Genomic DNA, 19,605 nt, shown 5'->3' with positions numbered 1-19,605 from the left:
CATTTTCTCTCTATGGAATTAGGACACAATAACACTGGAGCTGTTAGCCACACCATTTTCCAAAGGTGTAATTGTTCCTGATCACTCCCCCCTACTGGAAGGGATCAGCTTGTTGAATCCTAAATCACTCTGCCCACTCCTCCAGCCTCCAGGAGTATCTCTAGTCTCTCTAACATGTAGCTTGAGTCAGGCTATTTGGGTCCTTGATCTGGCTCTGCCTCCCACACTACAGGGCAGTGGCCAGATCATTGCACACTACACACACCCTGCAGCCCTGCAGCCCTGCATGCCGGGGCTCAAGGGACCCTCCCACCTCAGCTTCTCAGGGAGCTGGGACAACAGGCATCAGTCACCACATTGGAAGATCCTGAACTTTTGCTTATTTATTTTTTTGAGAAAAAAAAAGAGTCTCACTTTGTCACCATCAGTAGAGTACCATGGTGTCATAGCTCACAGCAACCTCAGACTCTTGGGCTCAAGCAGTTTTCTTGCCTCAGCCTCCTTAGTAGTTGGGACTACAGGTGTCTGCGGTAACACTAGGCTATTTTTAGAGACGGGGTCTCCTTCTGGCTCAGGTTGGTCTCAAACTCATGAGCTTAGGCAATCCACCTGCCTTGGCCTCCCACAGGGCTAGGAATACAGGCGTGAGCCACCACACTTGGCCCGAACTTTTTAAAGAACAGGATATTTTTAATGCTTGTAAGAGGGGTACCCCTGTAACACGGGCTAGGGCCTCAGTAAGTTCTAGTTACAGTGCACTCATCACTGTCTGGGAAGGGTGGTTTAGAGACAGGAATGCTCTAACAAACCCGCTGGGCCCCTTATATTTCTTATCATCACTTAATCCTCACGAAGGTCAGGGAAGTATTTTATTACCCCACTTAACATAAGGCTCCACATCATGTCAGACATTCCTAGCAGCTCAGTTCACAGTCACAAAGATGTGCAAACAACCCAAGTGCCCATCAACACATGAATGGATTAATAAACTGTGGTATATGTATACCATGGAATACTATTTGGCCATATATGTATACCATGGAATACTATTTGGCCATAAAGAAAGATGGAGACTTTGCATCTTTTGTTAACAAACCTGGATGGATTTGGAGAGTATTCTCCCAAGTATCACAAGATTAGAAAAACAAGCATCACATGTACTCAATACCAATTTGTAACAAAGAGATTAATAATCACAGAGCCAGGCTGGATGCCTGTTGCTTAGCGGCTAAGGGCCCCAGCCACATACACTGGAGCTGGTGGGTTTGAATCCAGCTCGGGCCTGCCAAACAATGACAACTGCAACCAAAAAATAGCTGGGCATTGTGGCGGGTGCCTGTAGTCCCAGCTACTTGGGAGGTTGAGGCAAGAGATTCGCTTACGCCCAAAAGTTGGAGGTTGCTGTGAGCTGTGATGCCATGGCCCTCTACCCAGGGCAATAAAGAGAGACTGTCTCAAAAAAAAAAAAAAAAAAAAAAATCAAAGAAACACACAGAGCCACATGAAAGAGAAAATTTCAAATTCAACACAGCTACAACTCTGACTTTACCTTTCATGTATAAATTATATAACCTAACCATTTGTTCCCCCATATTAATCTGAAATTAAAAAAGAAAAAAAGGGGCGGTGCCTGTGGCTCAAAGGAGTAGTGCACTGACCCCATATGCCGGAGATGGCAGGTTCAAATCCAGCCCCGGCCAAAAACTGTAAAAAAAAAAAAAGAAAGAAAAAAGGTAGTGTTCAAACATGCTTGGTGCCCAGGATGCTTCATACTAGGAAACTAACCTCAGTGTAACACAGCCAGGACATCCGAGAGGCCTAATCTGGGCTACCCTTCTGTCCCTGGGAGTTTTATTTAGATCAGGCCGTGGGCTGCCTCTGCCATCCGTCCAGTTCCTCCAGCGTTACCCACCTGAGTATAAATGGCTTGTTCTAATTGCACTGGGGATCTTCAGTTTCATGGGTTTTATTTTTTTAATGAGTGCAAATCTACGTTCACTGTAGAAAATGTGGGAAAAGTCAAACTGCATAGGCAGTAAAACAATCTAATTCCAGAAGATAAGGGTGACTGCCTTTCCCCTTTGGTGCCACCGCCCGCTGCAGCACGTGCACACCCCAGCTCAATATTCGCAGGGAAACCTGCAGCGCGCGGTGTGGGCAGACGCCTCTTCCTCCCCCCACCTCGCGTCGCTTTGTGCCTCTACAGCAGAGGCCCTTTCCCGCTTGGTACGCCCATGTGCTTCCCGGCAGCAGCCATAAGTCTTCTTTTATGGCAAATCGCTTTCAATTTTCTTTTATGGCCGCCTTCAGTGAGAGACGCTGGGGGGTAGGGAGGGCGGATTTCAGGCGCGCCAGCAGGGCGCTCGGGCAGGGCCTTCCGTGTTGACCCTCAGCGGCCGCCCCGGCACAGGGCAGGCAGCGAATCGCCGGCGCGGGCGGCAGGGAACGCCCAGCACCAGTGTTGCCGCCTTGCGGGCAGGCGAGCCTGTCCACTAGGCTCCGCGACTCCGGCTGAGCCGGAGGGCGCCCTCCGCGCCACACGAGGGTCGCACGCAGCCGCTGCGGCTCGCGGGCCTTCCCCGCGCCAGCGCCGCCCAACCGCCGCCGAACCTTCTGGAAACGGCGCCCCAGCACGGCCCTCGCAGCCGCCAATCCAGGACGTCCGCTAGAGCCAGCGGCGGCGGCCTTGGCTGCCCGGGAAGCGGGGCGAGGGGCGGGGTCTGGAGGGGGGCGGGGCCCGCACGGGGAGGCCGCGCTCGATTCGCCCCCGGCGCGCAGACCCCGCCTCTCCGGCTCTATGGCTCCGCCTCCTCCCTCCCCCTCCATGGCGCCGCCCTGGCTCATTCATTCCGCGCCCGGCCTGCCAGACACTTGCGCTCTCCCGCCGCCGCCGGTTGCCGCCGTCGCCGCCAGCATGTCGGACCCCGCCGTTGAGACGCCGTCCGCCATCCAGATATGCCGGTAAGACAGGAACTTTCGCGGCGCCGGCCAGGAACGCCCGGCGCCGCCCTGGGCCTGTCCCACCCTCCCTGCGGTCTCAGCCCGCAGATGCCGCCCCCGCCCAGCCCACGGTCCCCATCCTCTGATACCGGGAGGGATGGCGCAGGGGTTGCCCTTCGGCTTCCTGGGGCCAGGATGTGTCTGGCGATGCCGCAGAAGCCGGGCTGCCTCGCCGGCCCCTCCCGCCGGCCTCTCGGCAGGGCGGCGGCCGCGGGCACCGGCTGTTGGGCGAGGAAGGGGGCAGGGTCGGGGTCCTGCGTTGAAGCTCGGTGCAGAGCCCCCAGTCCTATCGCCTGTGAATCTCAGCCCAGTGGTCCCGCTTGGCCTCTGGAGGGTTCAGTATTGTTACCTCGGCGGTTAGGTGGAGCCAACCAAAACCCCCAGAGATGGAGGGCGGGTACCCAGAGCCGCGCGCGCCCATCGGTGGGAGGGGGCTGCGGATATGATGTTCCTTTCAGTGGACTGCCTCGGTTTTGAGAGAGTAGTTATACACAAGGAAGAACAGATAATACTCTTGGCCTCAAACAGTTTGCTGGTAAGAAAAGGAAATGAGTGGTCCACTGGGCCGGAAAACATCTCACACAATAGGGGCAAAGGGTTTTCTAAGCGCAGGACCCCACCCCACCCCCTGTCCTTCCTCCACGGGGTACTGAGTAGATAGATGTAGGCCCCCAGAGGAAGCTGGAGACATGAACTAGCTCAGTTTCCCATAGGAGATGGGAGGGCAGCCTCAAGGTTACTCTGCAGTTTTCTTCGGCAGCATCAGATGCAGAGGCAAGCCTGCACTTGGGGAAGGAAGCTGGGCTTTCAGTCTCTGGCTGCCCAGGCACTATGGCCTGCAACTGGTCCTGTCCTGCTTAATGAACTACCAAGAATGAGAGCTGCTTCCTGTTTGGGGGATGAATTCCTCAAGTTTGGATGTTAGGCATCACACTGACCTTGGGTCAGAGCCAGGTACAACTGATGCAAGTTACTTTCCTGTGGATGTTGACATCGCCCTGGAAGGCTGGATAAATGGAGCTCCTTGACCCTGCTCTGAGTCTTGTCTTCTGGCCTAGTGGAGATCCTTTCCTAATCTCAAGGTCAGTTTTGACTTTTCCAGAGAAGGAAAGTCTCACTGGGATCCCTGCTCCATTTGCTTTGTTATTGGCTGTGTGGAGGTCCTGGCCTCTACCCATTCTGGAGTTCCCTGGGACAAAGATAATAGAAGTCACTGATGTTTGGAGAAAGATGGGCCTGGACCAACCAGGCCTTGAATTCAGCTACTGAGTATTGGCTGGGGCCCTCGGGCTTCACTATTGTACCTGTCTCATCTCACTTGGTTTGCCCAGATAGGGGACCTCCACCCCTACCTGTGTGGAGGAGGAAGTGGAGGTGCCAGGAGACTGACCTATAAGGTCATCTGGCTCCAAGAGCTCCAGGGGCATCTCCCACTCAGGTCTTCTGATTCCAGATCCAGTATTCTTTCCACCATGCTCTTGAATAAAGAAAATACTGGGTGGTGCCTGTGGCTCAAAAGAGTAGGGCCCTGGCCCCATATGCCAGAGGTGGTGGGTTCAAACCCAGCCCTGGCCAAAAAAAAGAGAAAGAAAATATTGATTTAAATCTACCTGTGGCAGGCTAGGCTTTGATTTACCTCTTCTGGATGAAGAATAGCACTCTGTATGTCAGTGAACAGATTTTCACTTCCATCCATCCCAAGCATGCATGTGCATGATTTTTCTTACCCACGGGGCCTACCGTGCTGCTTCTTGCTGTCTGGATCCACAGTGGCATTTTGTGTTTAAGAGGCTGTTTGGCAGTGGGACTCCTGAGCAGGGTGCCTGGCTGAGGTGAGCCTCAGGTGCAGAGCGTGACTGCCAAAGTGGGGCTGTGAAGAGGGCACTGTCACATGGGCTTGATCTGAAGAAGCTGCAGGACACTGGAGAGCGATTATACTAGGGTGGGGAGCCTTTAAGGACATCTGAGCTGACACCCAGAGTTGAAAGAGGAGCCTCCTGGCCTAGCACAGCCCAGCCCATGAATTTAACAAGGTTTCACTGGATACTGCCAAGAAGCAAAGCACCAGGAGGGAAACCGACACATGGAAAATTCAGTCACTGCCATCCTAAACAGAGTGTCACATGTCCCCAGTCCTGACACTGTTGAAGGAATAGGGGTTTTAAGGCCAGGCAAGGGCAGTGGTCAAAGACAGCTCTGCAGGCCTAGGCCTAGGGGGCAGATTCAGCTTCTGCCTTTTGCTAGCTGTGTGACCTAGAGTGTGCTGCTCAGCCTTTCTCTGCTCCGGTTTCTCATGGTTTGTTGTGAGGTTGAATAAAAGAATATGTAGCTAGTGTCTGGCAGAAGTGGCTGGCACATTGTAAGTCAGTGGAAGCTATTTTTTTTAAAAAGTGGGGGGCAAGCTCAAGAAGCCCATGGCTTGGGTTCCTATCACAGCTCTGCCTCTTACAGGCAATGTGTAGCTGTAGGCACATTACTTAACCTCTCTGAACCTCAGTTTCCTTATCTGTAAAACAGAGATAGTGATGGTGCCTAGCGTAGGATTATTGTGAGAATTAGTACCTTTACCCCAGTTCCAGTCACGTATAATTGTGAACTCGCAAAAAGAATAGTTCTCCTTTGAGAGCCCCACCTTTGGACAGCCAGGCAGGCCACTGTGGGGTGTTGTCCTTTTGTTTGTTTTATTATAGCCCAAAGAGATACAGGTTCTGGGACAACCTTTAAAGTCTCAGAAGAACATTTTTGCTTTGGTTTATTTTGAGTAATGTTAACTAACATTTAGTTAGTAAATTACTTTTTTCTTGGACTCTTGAGTTCTGTGAGACCTGGAAGGACCCTTAGATAAGCTCCCTGAGCCCAGCTTTTTATTTGACAGATGGGGAAAATGAGGGTCCCAGAGGTTGGAGCTCTTGACCAGTGTCAGCCCTATACTCGGAGGGGCGGAGCAACTGGTGGGGTGCTTTCCTGCCAGGTGACCTGTTGTGATCTTTCTCACTGCTGCCCAGGCCTAGCTTTGTATTCTCATAAGGCCTCATCGTGGCATCCGTGTGGGCTTCTACACATTCTCTGAGTGTTTGTCAGAATAAAGTTGAAGAATGTGGCATGTAACAGGTTGTCAGAGTGTGACATTGTAGAGCAGTGCTGTCCACTCGAACTTTCTATAGTGGTGGAAATGTACTGAGTCTGTGCTGTCCAGTATGGTAGCCACTAGTCACATGTGTCTGTTGAGGGTTTGAAAGGTGGCTAGCCTTTCAAGGAGCTGAATAAAAAAAATTGTTTTTGTAGAGACAGGGGTCTTGCTATGTTGCTCAGTCTGATCTCCTACTCTTGGCCACCCCTAATGCCCTTGGCTTCCCAAAGTGCTGAGATTCTATGGACGGGCCACTACACCTGGCTCCTGGCTGGAACTGAATTTTTAATTATGTCAAATTAAATTGCTTTAAATACAAATGTAGATAGTCACTTGTGGCTGGTGACTCCCTTATACTCAGTGAAATATGTATAGGAATTTAAAAATCAGAATGGATTGGTAGTCCTGGGGTGGGGTTTATAAAGGAAGTTCTGACTGCAGTCAGCTCTTTTTTTTTTTTTCTTAGTTGCAGTTTTTGGCCAGGGCCAGGTTTGGACTCACTACATCTGGTATATGGGGTTGGTACCGTATGCCTTGAGCCACAGGCACCACCCCTGCAGTCAGCTCTTAAGCATGCTGACAGAGAGGGACCTTGGGGTGGACACTGCCCAGCAGGCCGGTAACTTGGAATCCTTTATTTGTAGATAAGTGTGTGAGATCTATGTGTGTGTGTGGGGGGTTAATTATTATTAATTAATTTTTTTGCTTACCATTCTCTACCATGAAGAGTCCTGGGATCAGTGGTGGTTTTGTACCTGTGGCACCCTGAATGCCCAGTGCCTGGTGTCTAGTGGATGTGCCAACCAACATTAGTTGATTGGATGTGAATTTTAGTATGTTACAGGGTTGGAATCTTCTACACATGGGGCTCTGTCTGTGGTTTTACAATGGAATTAATGAAAACAGAATCTTGATTTACAGAAACCACACTTGGAGCTAGTATTCTGGAGCATTCCATAAAGTCATGCACAGTGCTGGCCCCTTTCCTCCCTTCCTGCTGGGATGTTGGACCCTGGTGAAGATGTGTTCTTTGTAGCCTAGAGGGCCTGTGCATGGGGAGGCCTTTGTCCACCGTGTCCAGCCTCACCCGTAAGTGGGCCAGGCAGCCAGCATCACCCTGCAGTTGGCACTTGCAGCTGACCAGCTCCCATTCCAATCAGGCCAGACATGGCTTTCTCCTGTGGGACCTGCGGGCGTGGGGGGTGTCCCCACAGGTTTTGTGGCCTTCATCCCACTGGGCTCCTTCACTCTGAGCTGTGACGTAGGGAGGGCCATAGAACACATGGCAGCTGTGGACCCCCCCCCCCCAAACATCTGAATAACTGAGGAAGTTTATTACAAATATAGATTTTCTGCATGTAAATAATACTTAAGTAGAGTCAACAAGATGCAGATTTTATGAGATAATGGAGAAACTTGAATAGTCCCTTGATAATAAGGTGAAGGAACCACTAGTTTGTTTTTAGGTTAAGATAATTATGTTCTACTTTGCCTTTTTTTACAAAAACAGCTATTTTCGGGTGTAATGCACATCCAACAGATGCACCTATTTTATTTTATTTTATTTATTTATTTTTGAGACAGGGTCTTAAGCTGTTGCCCTGGATAGAGTGCCATGGCATCACATAGCTCACAGCAACCTCCAACTCCTGGGCTTAAGTGATTCTCTTGCCTCAGCCTCCCAAGTAGCTGGGACTACAGGTGCCCGTCACAACACCTGGCTATCTTTTTTTTTTTTGTGTGTGGTTTTTGGCTGGGGCTGGGTTTGAACCCGCCACCTCCGGCATATGGGACCGGCGCCCTACTCCTTGAGCCATAGGCGCCACCCCCGGCTATCTTTTTGTTGCAGTTTGGCCGGGGCCGGGTTTGAACCCGCCACCCTCGGTATATGGGGCTGGCACCTTACCGACTGAGCCACAGGTGCTGCCCACCTGGCTATTTTTGTTGTTGTTGCAGTTGTCATTGTTGTTTTAGCTGGTCCGGACTGGGTTCGAAACTGCCAGCCTTGGTGTGTGTGGCCGGCACCCTACCCACTGAGCTACGAGTGCCACCAGATGCACCTATTTTAAATGTACTCACTGAGGTTTGACAAATGTGTACACCTGTGTAATGACCCCAGTTGAGACATGGATTATTTGCTTCACCCCAAAAAGCTTTGTTCTGCCCTGTCACATTCATTTCATACCCCTGTAATTTTACCTGTTCTGGAGTTTCGTAGAGACAGCATCTTGTCTAGCGCAGTGCCTGAGAGCCTGGCTCCTGGGTGGCTTTGGGGCTTCCTGGCTCTGAATTGCCTGGTATTCTGTCACCTAGATGTTGAGGTTTGTCTCTTTAACTGCTCAGAACATCTGGGTTCTTCTCAGCTTTTGGTGACTATGAAAAGAAGTTCACAAATGCAGATTTCAAAACATTCAGGACATAATTAAGGAAATGGGAATAGTCCCTTGATATTTAATGATATTAAAGAATTTGTGTTATATTTTAGGTTGGGCTCCTTGCTTGTAGCCCCAGCTACTTGGGAGGCTAGGGGTGGGGTGGGGTGGGTTGGGGAGGAATTGCTTGAGCCCAAGAGTTTGGAACCATCCTGGGCAACATAACTAGACCTTGTCTCAAGAAAAAAAGAATCTTTACCTTTTAGAGAGAGTGACGAAACATTTACAGATGCCAAGTTGTGATGTCTGGGGTTTTGTTGCAAAATAACGTGATATGGGAGAGTGGGTAGGAACAGAGAGGTGACCAGAGGCCCGAGTTGACGGCTGCTTGACATGGGGCTTCAATTCCTACCTCCCTCCATTCCAGTAAACATTTGATGTTTTCTGCAATAAAAACAGTAAAAAGAAAAACAGGCCCCTGCAGACTGGCTGCCTGTGACTGTGGGAGTGGGGTGGGGAGGGCATAGGTCCAGGAATCTGAATTTTCCCAAGCCTTCCTGGAGGTTGAGAGCTACTGACTTTAGGAGGGCAGGGCACCTGCCTCAGTGTGGGTGAGTGTTGTACCCATGCTGATACTTCTGCTAATTGGTGACCTTTCAGCCCCGCCCCAAGGGCCCATGCCCTACTAGCCAGAGGGCCAGCCCTTCTAGAGTGAGGTGAAAGTTTAAGGTCATGGAGGGTGTTGCTGGCAGCCCCATCTGATTCACACTCTCCCCCAGAGGGGTGGTGGCCCTGACCTGCCTCTCTCTCATTTGTTCCTGGGAGAGCCTCATTCTGGGACTTCAGTCTGAGTCTGCCTTGCGTCTTTGGCCTCAGGGTAGCAGGGCAGCGTGGGTGCCCTGCTTCTGAAGCAGAGTGGCTGTCTGCTGCGGTGGGGGAGGGAGGGAAGGATTGGGAGTCTCACTGCTAAGCTGGCTAGGTGAACTCAGGCCTTGTTGGGAGCTGGGTGACCAGCTCAAGGCAGTATGAAGCTGCTAGCCAGGGCTCTCTGCCTCCGGGAGCTTGGGAGGCAGGTGGCCGCCTGTGAGCGCGTGGAACCCCGGGGAGGATGCTGTGCCTCCTGGAGGGCTGTCGGGCACAGACCTGACCCTTCACACTCCCTGTTCTGCAGCACCAAAAGGTAGGATGTCTGGGGCTGTTCTGTGTCCACCCCCATTGTCCAGCTGGTGAAGCTGACTGGGCAACCTGACCCAGGGCCCTTGGCCACATGACTTGGAAGATTCATTGGAAATTGTTCAGAAGGGATGGTAGGGGTTGGGTGTCAGTGAGCTGTTGTATTCCTGATTGAAAGTGCCCACTTAAGTGTTCCACTTCCTTGGTTGAGCCCTGCGGCACACTTCCCACAGGGACCAGGGAAGTCTCCTAGGCTTTATGGGAAGAGGTGGGCTCCAGGGCTGGCATTCCTGAGCTGGGGGAGGCTGGGGCCCTTCCAGGCTGAGGTGGATTTGGCCATGATCGCCTCTGCTGCTGGCGGCTGTGCTGGCTCAGTGCCCGGCAGCATGTCAGCTCCTGTGTGTGCCCTGATCTGCTCCCTGGTTGGGGAGAGGCTGAGCTGTGGTTTTAGGTCAGAAGGTTGGTGCAGAGCCACAGGGGCTGTACTGGCCCAGCCAGCTAATCCTTAACCACATGCGTCGTGTCGTGCTGTTTACAAATGGCTTGTCTGGACTTTATTTTTTTGAAACTTTGTTGAGTGGGCATGTACACCCGCTTCTGTACTGGCTTTGTTGGGCTATAGCTCATGTGCCATACGTCGCCCCCATCAAAGTGTATCATTCAGTGATTCCAGTGTGTTCACAGAGTTGTGTCACCTTCACTTCAGTCAATTTAGGAGCTCCTAAAACCCTTGGAATCCTGGAGCGGTAAAAGCATCTTCTGTGCTAATGAGATGACTGGTGGCAGGCGTCCCCCACATAGCTGCAGAATGAGGGCTGGTCCCCAGAAAGACCAAGTCATGATAAGAGGGTTGGGATTTTCTCCCCTCTACCTCCAGGTGGGGAGAAAAGTTCAAGGTCAGTCAGTCATGCCTAGATAATGAAATCTCCCTAAAACCCCTTAGGGGATTCTGGGAGCTTCCTGGTGAACACATGAGGTGCAGGGAGGGAGTGTGCCTGGGGAGGGCATGGGCCTTGCACACTGGATCCCTTCCGTCTGGTGTTCCCGAGTTGTATCATTTATAATAAACTGGTAATAGTAAGTGTCAGGCAGTGGTCCCCTTGATCAATTCATCAAGCTGGGCATAGAGCACCTCGGGGAAGGCGGCTGAGACTCAACAGGCATCAGCCCCTAAGAGCAAGAGTGCTTATCTTTTAAAGATTTTAGGTAGGGTAGGAGTGGGGAAGAGTTACTTTGGTGGGCTAGCGATTGCTGCCAGGTACATTCTGCGAGGCTCTGGCTGAGTTTACGGTTTAGCCTCCCCTAGAGCCACTCCTAGTCCTTTCTGGCTGGGTCCCAGAAGGGGATGCTTTTAGCAGAGCTCACCGACTACCGGCCAGGATGGAGTGCCTTATGCTCAAAGTGGAGTGGCCTATCCTTGCTCTGTTTTTGGAGTTCCTCTCATCAACCAGTAAGCAAAACATGTTACTTAATTCCTGTTTTTTTTTTCTCTTTTTTGAGACTGTCTTGCTCTGTTGCCCAGGCTAAAGTGCCATGGCATCAGCCTAGCTCACTGCAACCTCAAGCTCCTGGGCTCAAGCCTGAAGCAATCTGATTGTTTTAGCCTCTGCCGTGCTAATTTTTCTATTTTTAGAAAATAGAAATAGCTGGTCTGGAACTTCTGAGCTCGAGATCCTCTTGGCTTGGATTACAGGCGTGAACCATGGAGCCCAGCACTTTGTTCAGTTCTGTGAGCCCTTCTGGCATATTATTAAACTTGAGGAGGGGCTTGTGGGAGCTCCTGATTTATATGTGGTTATGACCTTGGGACTTTCAGGTGGTGTCTGAAGTGGGGAGCAGTTTCAGGAGGCTGAGGCCTTCATGTGTGGGTATGTAGGTATTAGGATTGAACTGTAGGACAGCCACAGCCACGTTGTGTTGGAGAGCGGGCAGCTTAGGCTTAGGAAAGACCACATGTTATGAGGACTGGTGTGAGAAAAACAGCTCATCTAGAAGTCACTTCTGGTTGTAGGATAATTCTGTGGTTAACCTTTTGAGCAGTGATTGTCAACCAATGTTGACAACCAATCCTATGAGAGGATCAGGTGTGCCTCAAAAAATTTTAAACATCATACATTTTATTTTATTTTTTGAGACAGAGTCTCACTATGTCACCCTCAGTAGAGTGTGTGGCGTCACAGCTCACAGCAACCTCAAACTCTTGGGCTTACGCGATTCTTTTGCCTCAGCCCCTCAAGTAGCTGGGACTACAGGCACCTGCCACAACGCCCAGCAATTTTTTTGTTGCAGTTGTCATTGTTGATTTTAGCTGGCCTGGGCTGGGATCGAACCCGCCAGCCTCGGTGTATGTGACCAATGCCCTACCCACTGAGCTATGGGTGCCACCACCTTCTTTTTAAATTTTTTTTTTTTTTTTGGCCGGGGCTGGGTTTGAATCCGCCACCTCCGGCATATGGGACCGGCACCCTACTCCTTGAGCCACAGGCGCCGCCCATCTTTTTAAATTTTTAATTGACATAATTGTACATATTTGTGGAGTATAGTGTGATATTTTGATATATGTATACAATGAGTATTTTTTTACTGTTCAGTTTTACGAATTCTCTATATTCTGACAGTAACCCCTTACATGATTTGCCGGTATTTTCTCTCATTCTGTGGGTTGCATTTTTACTGTTGATTCTGTCTTTTGATGCACAAAGTTTAACATTTTTATGAAATCCACTTTGTCTATTTTTTTGTTGTTGTTGCCTGTGCTTTTGGTGTCATATCCAGGAAATCATGACCCAATCGAATGTTGTAAAGCTTTTGCCTTATGTTTTCTTCTAAGAGTTTTTTTATTTTTTTTAATTTTCTTTTATTTTTATTTTTTGGCCGGGGCTGGGTTTGAACCCGCCACCTCCAGCATATGGGGCTGGCGCCCTACCCCTTTGAGCCACAGGCGCCGCACCTTCTAAGAGTTTTTAGTTTTAGTTTTTTGGGGTTTTTTTGAGACAGAATTTCACTCTGTCACCCTGGGTAGAATACTGTGGCATCATTATAGCTCACAGTAACCTCGAACTCCTGGGGTCAAGTGATCCTCCTGGCTTTTTCTATTTTTAGTGGAGATGGGGTGGGTTGGGGGGGGTGTCTCTCTTTTGTTCAGTCTTGTCTCGAGCTCCTGAGCGTAAGTAATCCACTGCTTTGGCCTCCCCAAATGCTAGGATTACAGGCATGAGCCACCAGCCTGGATATAGTTTTAGTTTAGCTGGGACTTTAGGTATCTGCCACAATGCCTGGCTAACATTTATTTATTTATTGATTTATTGATTTTTGAGCTAGAGTCTCAAGCTGTCGCCCTGGGTAGGATGCCATGGTGTAATTAGCTCACAGCAACCTCCAACTTTTGGGTTCCGGTGATCCTCTTGCTTCTGTTTTTCTATTTTTAGTAGAGATGGGATCTCGCTTTTGCTCAGGCTGGTCTCAAACTCATGAGCTCAAGCAATTCACCCGCCTTGGCCTCCCCCAGTACTAGATTACAGGCATGAGCCACTGAGCCCCGCCTTTTTTTCTATTTTTAGTACAGACAAGGTCTTAGTCTTGCTTAGACTAGTGTTGAACTCCTCAGTGCTCCTTCCACCTCGGCCTCCCAGAGTGCTTGGATTATAGGTGTGAACCACTGCTATGTTCAATTTTTAAAAAATAACTTGCCGGCTTAAAAAAATTAAGTCTAAGTCTATACTCAGCCTATATTTCCCCCTGGTCTTAATCACCTGGGTCTGGGACACAGCTCATCCCTTTCAATAGGACATGTGCTCCAGTTTGCCACAATTGCCACCACTCCCTATCGCCTCCCCAGTGGCAGCCCCACATGCCTGTTGCTGTTTGTCACTCACCCTCGGCCGGTTATTTATGTTGCCTGCCTGGCTCCCTGGGCATTTGAGTTTCCAGTCCTGTGTGGTGGGGAGAGGCGTACGGGCAGTTGTCCCAGAGACTAATGGGCTAGGGCTAGTCTGGCTCTCCAGACGGCTGCCCCGGGGCTGAGGGCAAATCACATCACCTCTTAGAACTCCAGAACTGGGGTGCTCACTGCGTTTTTGTAATTTCTGATGATGTTGAACATCCCTTCATGTGCACATCTGCCGCCCACCTTATCTTGTTTGATGGAGCGTTCCAGTCTTGTGACCATTTTAGAATATTGGGTCATTTGTTTCTTGCTCAGCTGCGAGAGATCTTTGTGGAGCCTGGGTGTAAGTTCCTCCCCTGCTAGCTTCTTCAGACACCGGGGGGAGTTTTGTGGGGAGGAACATGGCCACCAATCCCAGGGCAGCCGGATGCAGCGTTCTCCTCTCCTCCCCGCTCTCTCTTTCAGGGCCCTGTCCCCTAGCAGGGCAAATTGTTTTGTTGAGTTCTGGGTGCCTGTCTGTCTTGCACCTACATGCTCTCTACTGGGCCCCACTCTGCTGGGCAGGTGTGGGAGGGCTGCAGAGAGAGGTGCTGTGGTCCCTGGACTTTTTTGGCTTCCAGATAGATGCCTTTGGAAGCTGCAAAAATGGTGGCCCATTCGCCCTAGAAAAATATAAATCAAACATAGCCCTGTGCATGTTTTTAGGATGTTCCCGAACCACTGAACCAGTTTTACTTTGTATAGGATACACAGCCCGGCAGCTGCAGGTCCTGTGCTCAGCGGTGTGTGTGTTTCTTTAGACTGAACTTGGGAATGGCTCTGGGCCATGGGTGAGAGTGTTCCAAGCCGTCCACTGCTGTGGCCCACATGGGTGATTCGGGACTTGGGAGGAGCCTACTTGTTTCCCCACAGCTTCTGGCGTCAAGTTGTTTGTGGTTTATAACAGCTTTATTGAGATGGAACCCAAATTCCAGAAAGTTCTCCCTTTTCGAGCATACAGTTGTGTGTGAACCTTTGAACAGGGTTGTGTAACTGTCAACACTATTTAATTCTGGAACTTTTTCTGCCCTTCCTTTCCCCTTCCCTTGTCTCACTCTGTAGTGGAGTGCAGTGGCGTCGTCATACCTCACTGCAACCTCAAACTCCTGGGCTCAGAGGTGAGCCTCTTGCCTCAGCCTCCCAAGCAGCTGGGACTACAGACACCTGCCACCACACCCAGCTTATTTTTGTATTTTTTTTTTTTTTGCATGTGTGTCATCTCATTATGTTGCCCAGTTTTTATAAGCCTGTATCCTTCAGGCGTCACTCCCGGGCCCCGCTCCCCAGCCCTGGGCACGCACTGAGCACCTTTCCGTTCTATGGATTTGTCTGTTCTGAATGTTGCATGTCAGTGGCGTCAGACCTGCCGTGATGGACTTCTTTCAGCCTGGCTTTCAAGGTTCGCCCATGGGTTAGTCTGTATCTGTAGGTCCTTTGTTCCTTTTTATGGTCAAATAACAATTTTATTATGTGGATTTGCCATGTTTTGTGTACTTACTACCTATCACTTGGGTGATGGATACTTGGGTTGTTTCCACCGTTTGGTGGAATTGCTATGAACATGCATCGACATCTAATTTTATAATTTAAAATAACTTTTGGAAAAAAGAATAAAATAACTTTTGGTTAATTTAGTAGTGGGAAATAGCACCTTATGGTTGTTTAACGATGAAATTATTTACTCGTAAGGTTGAGCCATCTGACAGGTGCTTCCTCTTTGCTGGACAGTTCGCTGGCTTGCACCAGTGTTGCTATGGAGGCCCAGCATGGCCCTTGCTGATTTGGGTGGCTAGGCTGGGACCAGCTGGAGGGGGAGGCCGGGGTTGCTTAGGGAGGTGGCAATGTCCACCTGTAGGATGGGGCCAAGTCCAGAGGGTGCAGCATTGGATTGTAAAGGCCTTTTCCCAGTTCCGTTTGCTACAGCTCGGGAGGGAGCCGGTGGAGACCCAGGGAGACGATGCTCGTGCTTCGGAGAGGCTTGTTCCTAAAGGCCCTCAGAAGAGGAGTTGAGGAGGCCTGTCTTGGGGAGCAGGTCAAGCAGTGAGTTGGGAGCTGAGCGAGGCTGTGGGATTGTTAGGGAGAGGGGTCGGGGAAGTGAATTTGGGAAGACCTGGTTTTGTGTGCCAGAGTGGCGGGAGCTGTGGCTTCAGGACGTTTGGCCCTGGCATACTGTCCGCTAGGGATAGAGTGCCTTGGTGGACAGCTGAGGAACTGAGGAACTGACCATCTGGAGCCTGGTGTGCGAGTAGGGAAGGCTCTGGGAATGTTTTTGTCCATAAGACTCAGGTGCTGTGCTTAGGCCAGACTGACCCCCTGACTCCCCGTCCACAGAGACATGTTGGGTGTGGTCTTGAGATCCCCTTCTCTGCCCAGCTCATAGGCATTAGGCACGCTGGACTGGGTGAGCAGTGCCGTGAGCACCCTGTCACTTCCTGCTCTGAGCAGGCAGGCCCCACCTCCCTGGGACTCTAGAGTGAGTCTAGAATTTTCTTTCTCTCTTTTGCATATAGGTGAGAGGAGTTTCAGGGAATGGCACTCATACTTTGAGTAATAATTTGCCTGTTGTGTGGACCAGAATGACTTCCCAAATTAGAAAGTGCCCCAGCCCCTGGGTGAGTGATGAGGGCCGTCTGAGCAGGAGGGGCTGTTTGTCTCAGCCTGATCTGCCTTCTCTGCCCTGACTTTCCCTCTGACAACATCCCCCCATAGGCGCCTGTGGGGGGGTTTACCCTGTCACCCTGACTGTAGTCTCGCCTGTGGAGCCTGTTCCCTGCCCAGGGTGCACCTGTGCTCGGGAGTTTCTGTTCCACTTATGGATTGTGTGATTCCTGGGAAAGAGCCCTGCCTGGGGCTGGTGGGTGGCAGTGGGGGAGATACTGGTGATGACACATCTGGCCTCCTCTCCCAGGCCCTTCCAGCTCCCGGCCACTCAGATTGACTCCTTTTTTCCTGACACCCAGTGGAAGGGGAGGCAGAGAGCAGTGCCGGGGCGGTGGGGGTGGGGGGGGGGCAGGGTGCTTTCAGGTGGCAGCCGAGGTTGGGGGGCTGGGGTGTTGGGCTGGGGGGACGCGGGCCACTTTCCCACTTGGCTTCTAGTGCCTGCCAGTCCCCTTCTCAGGGAGGGCCTCATTAGCCTGTGATCCCCTCTCCTATCTATGCTTCACGGACTCTAGTAGGAGGCCTCAGTGGTCAGGCCTGGGTCCTGGCTTTGGCTGAGACCCTGCAGAAAGTCCCTAGGGCCAGTGTTCCCTGTGAGGGATTCCTCAGGCTGCTTTGTGACAGCACCTCTGCCTTCTGATCTCCTGGCATGGAGGCCGGAAGGGCTGGTAGTTACTTGTGCTGTAATTATTTATGAAACGAGGTTTCTATGACTACTGGCTTTTGGTTGATGCTTCAGATTGGTGACACAGCTTCTTCCTGGTTACACTGGGAAGCCCAGTGTCTGGGGGAGGGGTGGGTGTTGGGCGGTCCTGGGTGAGGCAGTGACCTAGGTGCTGACTCCTCTTACTTTGCTCTGGGCCTGATCTCTGGGACACCTCAGCCCGCATGGCTCCCAGCTGAGCAGGTACCACTGTCATGGCCCCTATGCCCTGCAGGACACCTGCCTGGCCTGGCCTGCTCTTACTGACCCTGGACTTTAGGGGCACATTAGGAGGCCAGCTGAAGTGGCAGGAAGTGCAGCCTGGGAGGGTCAGAGCACTCTCCGGTCTGGTTGGGCCCAGGGATGGTGGCAGCTGCTTTTCTTCCTGGTTTTGCTCCTGGGTTGGCCTTTGCTCAGCCAGCCAAGCTTTGTGTGGTTTGTGAGCTGCTGAGTTTCCTACCTGCCTTGGCCCCAGAGGACTCTGGGTCCCTAGCATCAGAGGGTGCTTCTGGTTCATTCTGCTGACCCTGCCAAAGCGTGGGGCTGGAAATTGAGGAACGAGTCGTCCAACCCTTCTTCCGTGCCACTCTGGGGCCTGGAAGTGCCCCTGGAACATTTTTCTTGGCCCAGCTGTTTCTCCTGCTCCTACCCTCTTCTAGGGGACACAGTAAAGTCTCTGGGTGGGGGTTGGGGGAGGGTTTGAGGAAACTTTACCAGAACCTTCTTGGGCAGCAAGTTGAAGAGGATAAGCAGAGCCACAGGAGCTTCTGCTCTGCAGAGTTCCCCATAGAAAGATGAGCTGCTTGGCATACCTGGGCCCCGTCTGGGAGGCCCCATGCCTGCCTCAAGGCTACCTGGTGGGAGGTCCTCCCCTTTCCCCTTTAGGTCCCCGCTCCTCCTTTCCCTCCAGAAATGGCAACCCTGCCCCTCAGATACTCCTGGTCAAGGCAGCTGCTCCCTAACTGAACTCCTGAAGGAAGCTCCGAGTGTCTGCGGGCCCCAGGTGGTGGCCTCTGGCTCGTGCTGCTGTCACTACAGGTGCCAGCTGCAGCTGCATGAGAGAGGGGCAGTCTGCAAATGCTTCTGTCCCAGCCATCTTCCCCACCTGCCATGACTGTGGTTAGGCTGGAAGCACCCTGGCATGTCTTTAGGACACCTGCCTCGACCTAGGTGCTCTCCAGAAGGAAGAGGCCCAAGGAGCTTCCAGGGAGGATGAAATCTGTGAAGTAGCCTCAGGGGTGGCTACCCACTGGGGACCTGCCTAGCCCCCCACCCTCTGGCCAGCCACAGGACTCTGCCTGTCTTTTTATTTATTTATTTTTTGAGACAGAGTCTCACTATGTCGCCCTTGGTAGAGTGCTGTGGCATCATAGCTCACAGCAACCTCAAACTCTTGGGCTTAAGCCACTAGTTCTCAACCTGTGGGTCACGACCCACAGGAACTCTATGTGTTAAAGGGTTGTGGCATTAGGAAGGTTGAGAATCACTGGCTTAAGCGATTCTCTTGCCTCGGCCTCCCAAGTAGCTGGGACTACAAGTGCATGTCACAACGCAGTTGTCACAAGTGCACGCCCAGCTGTTTTTCTGTTGCAGTTGTCATTATTGTTTAGCATGCACGGGCTGGGTTGGAACCTGCCAGCCCTGGTGTATGTGGCTGGAGCCCTGGCTGCTGAGCTGCAGGCGCCGAGCCGACTGTCTGCTTTTGAGCATAGGTGGAAACCCGAGAAGACTTTATCTGCCTTGTCAAGTCAACCTGCTGTGCTTGGCGCTGCCGCCTTCTACTGTGGAAGGTTCCTTTAGCTTCACTATTAGGAAGCCAGGCCCGGCCCACCCCTAGTTGCCATGGTTCTTGTGCAGCAATGCTTTAATTTTAGCCCTGACATTTTTGTGTTAGAGTCAGAAATGTTGGCCTCATGCCACACTGGCCACACGCCGGGGCTGTGGATGGGTCAGGCAGGGCTCTGCCCTCCCTGGGGCTGCAGCCAATGTCTCTGGGCCGGCCAGACGTGGGCCGGGCTTCACGTGCCACTGCTGGCCCTGCTGGACTCACCTGTGCCAGCCATTGCTGCCTCTGTGGTAGGGGGGAGGAAAGGCCACCAGGGCCTGTGCTGCCATGACAAAGGACCACAACTGAAGTGGCTTAAAACAACAGGAATTTGTTCTGAGTCAAGAGAATATAAGCCTAAGACCAAGGTGTCAGCAGGGCCATCCTCCCTCAGGTTTAGGGAACGCTCCTTTCCTGCCTCTTCGAGCTTCTGGTACCTTCCATTAATGCCAGGCATTCCTTGGCTTGTGGCTACATCACTCCACGCTCTGCCTCCATCTTCATATGGCTTTTTTCCTGTGTCTCATCTCAGAGTTTCCTATCAGGACACTATTGTTGGATCAGGGCCCACCCTAATGCAGTACGGCCTGATTTTCACTTGATTGTGTCTTCAGAGATCCCCCCTATTTCCAGAGCAGGTCACATTCACAGGTCCTGGGGGTTAGATTTGAATTATCTTTTTGAGAGACACAGTTCATCCCAGTGTACAGTCTGTGTGGCTTCCCTTGGGAGGACCCAGGGTGTCTGTTGTGATGCTAAGGACAGGGGCAGTATTTATGGTCTCCCTCCCTTGTTCTGACACCTGTGCCCATCCTGTTC

The 19,605-nt window shown here is 51.5% G+C and overlaps 1 protein-coding gene across 3 annotated transcripts in view; it reads left to right on the top strand.

The window, feature by feature from the left end:
- Nucleotides 1-2,465: 2,465 nt before the first annotated feature.
- Nucleotides 2,466-19,605, top strand: part of ACOT7 (acyl-CoA thioesterase 7) — an 88,713-nt gene continuing 71,573 nt past the window's right edge. Inside the window, exon 1 of one of the 3 annotated variants that reach the window (XM_053575929.1) lies at nucleotides 2,466-2,961. In XM_053575929.1, the coding sequence (XP_053431904.1) occupies nucleotides 2,798-2,961 (164 nt within the window). In that variant the 5' untranslated portion in view covers nucleotides 2,466-2,797. Of the gene's footprint in view, nucleotides 2,962-16,119; nucleotides 16,213-19,605 lie in introns of those variants that run through there. The other 2 variants (XM_053575931.1, XM_053575932.1) reach the window with 2 other exon arrangements.

The sequence above is a fragment of the Nycticebus coucang genome, chromosome 22 (genome assembly GCF_027406575.1).
Source record: "Nycticebus coucang isolate mNycCou1 chromosome 22, mNycCou1.pri, whole genome shotgun sequence".
Lineage (NCBI taxonomy): Eukaryota > Metazoa > Chordata > Mammalia > Primates > Lorisidae > Nycticebus > Nycticebus coucang.
This window is presented reverse-complemented; position numbering and strand designations above follow the sequence as displayed.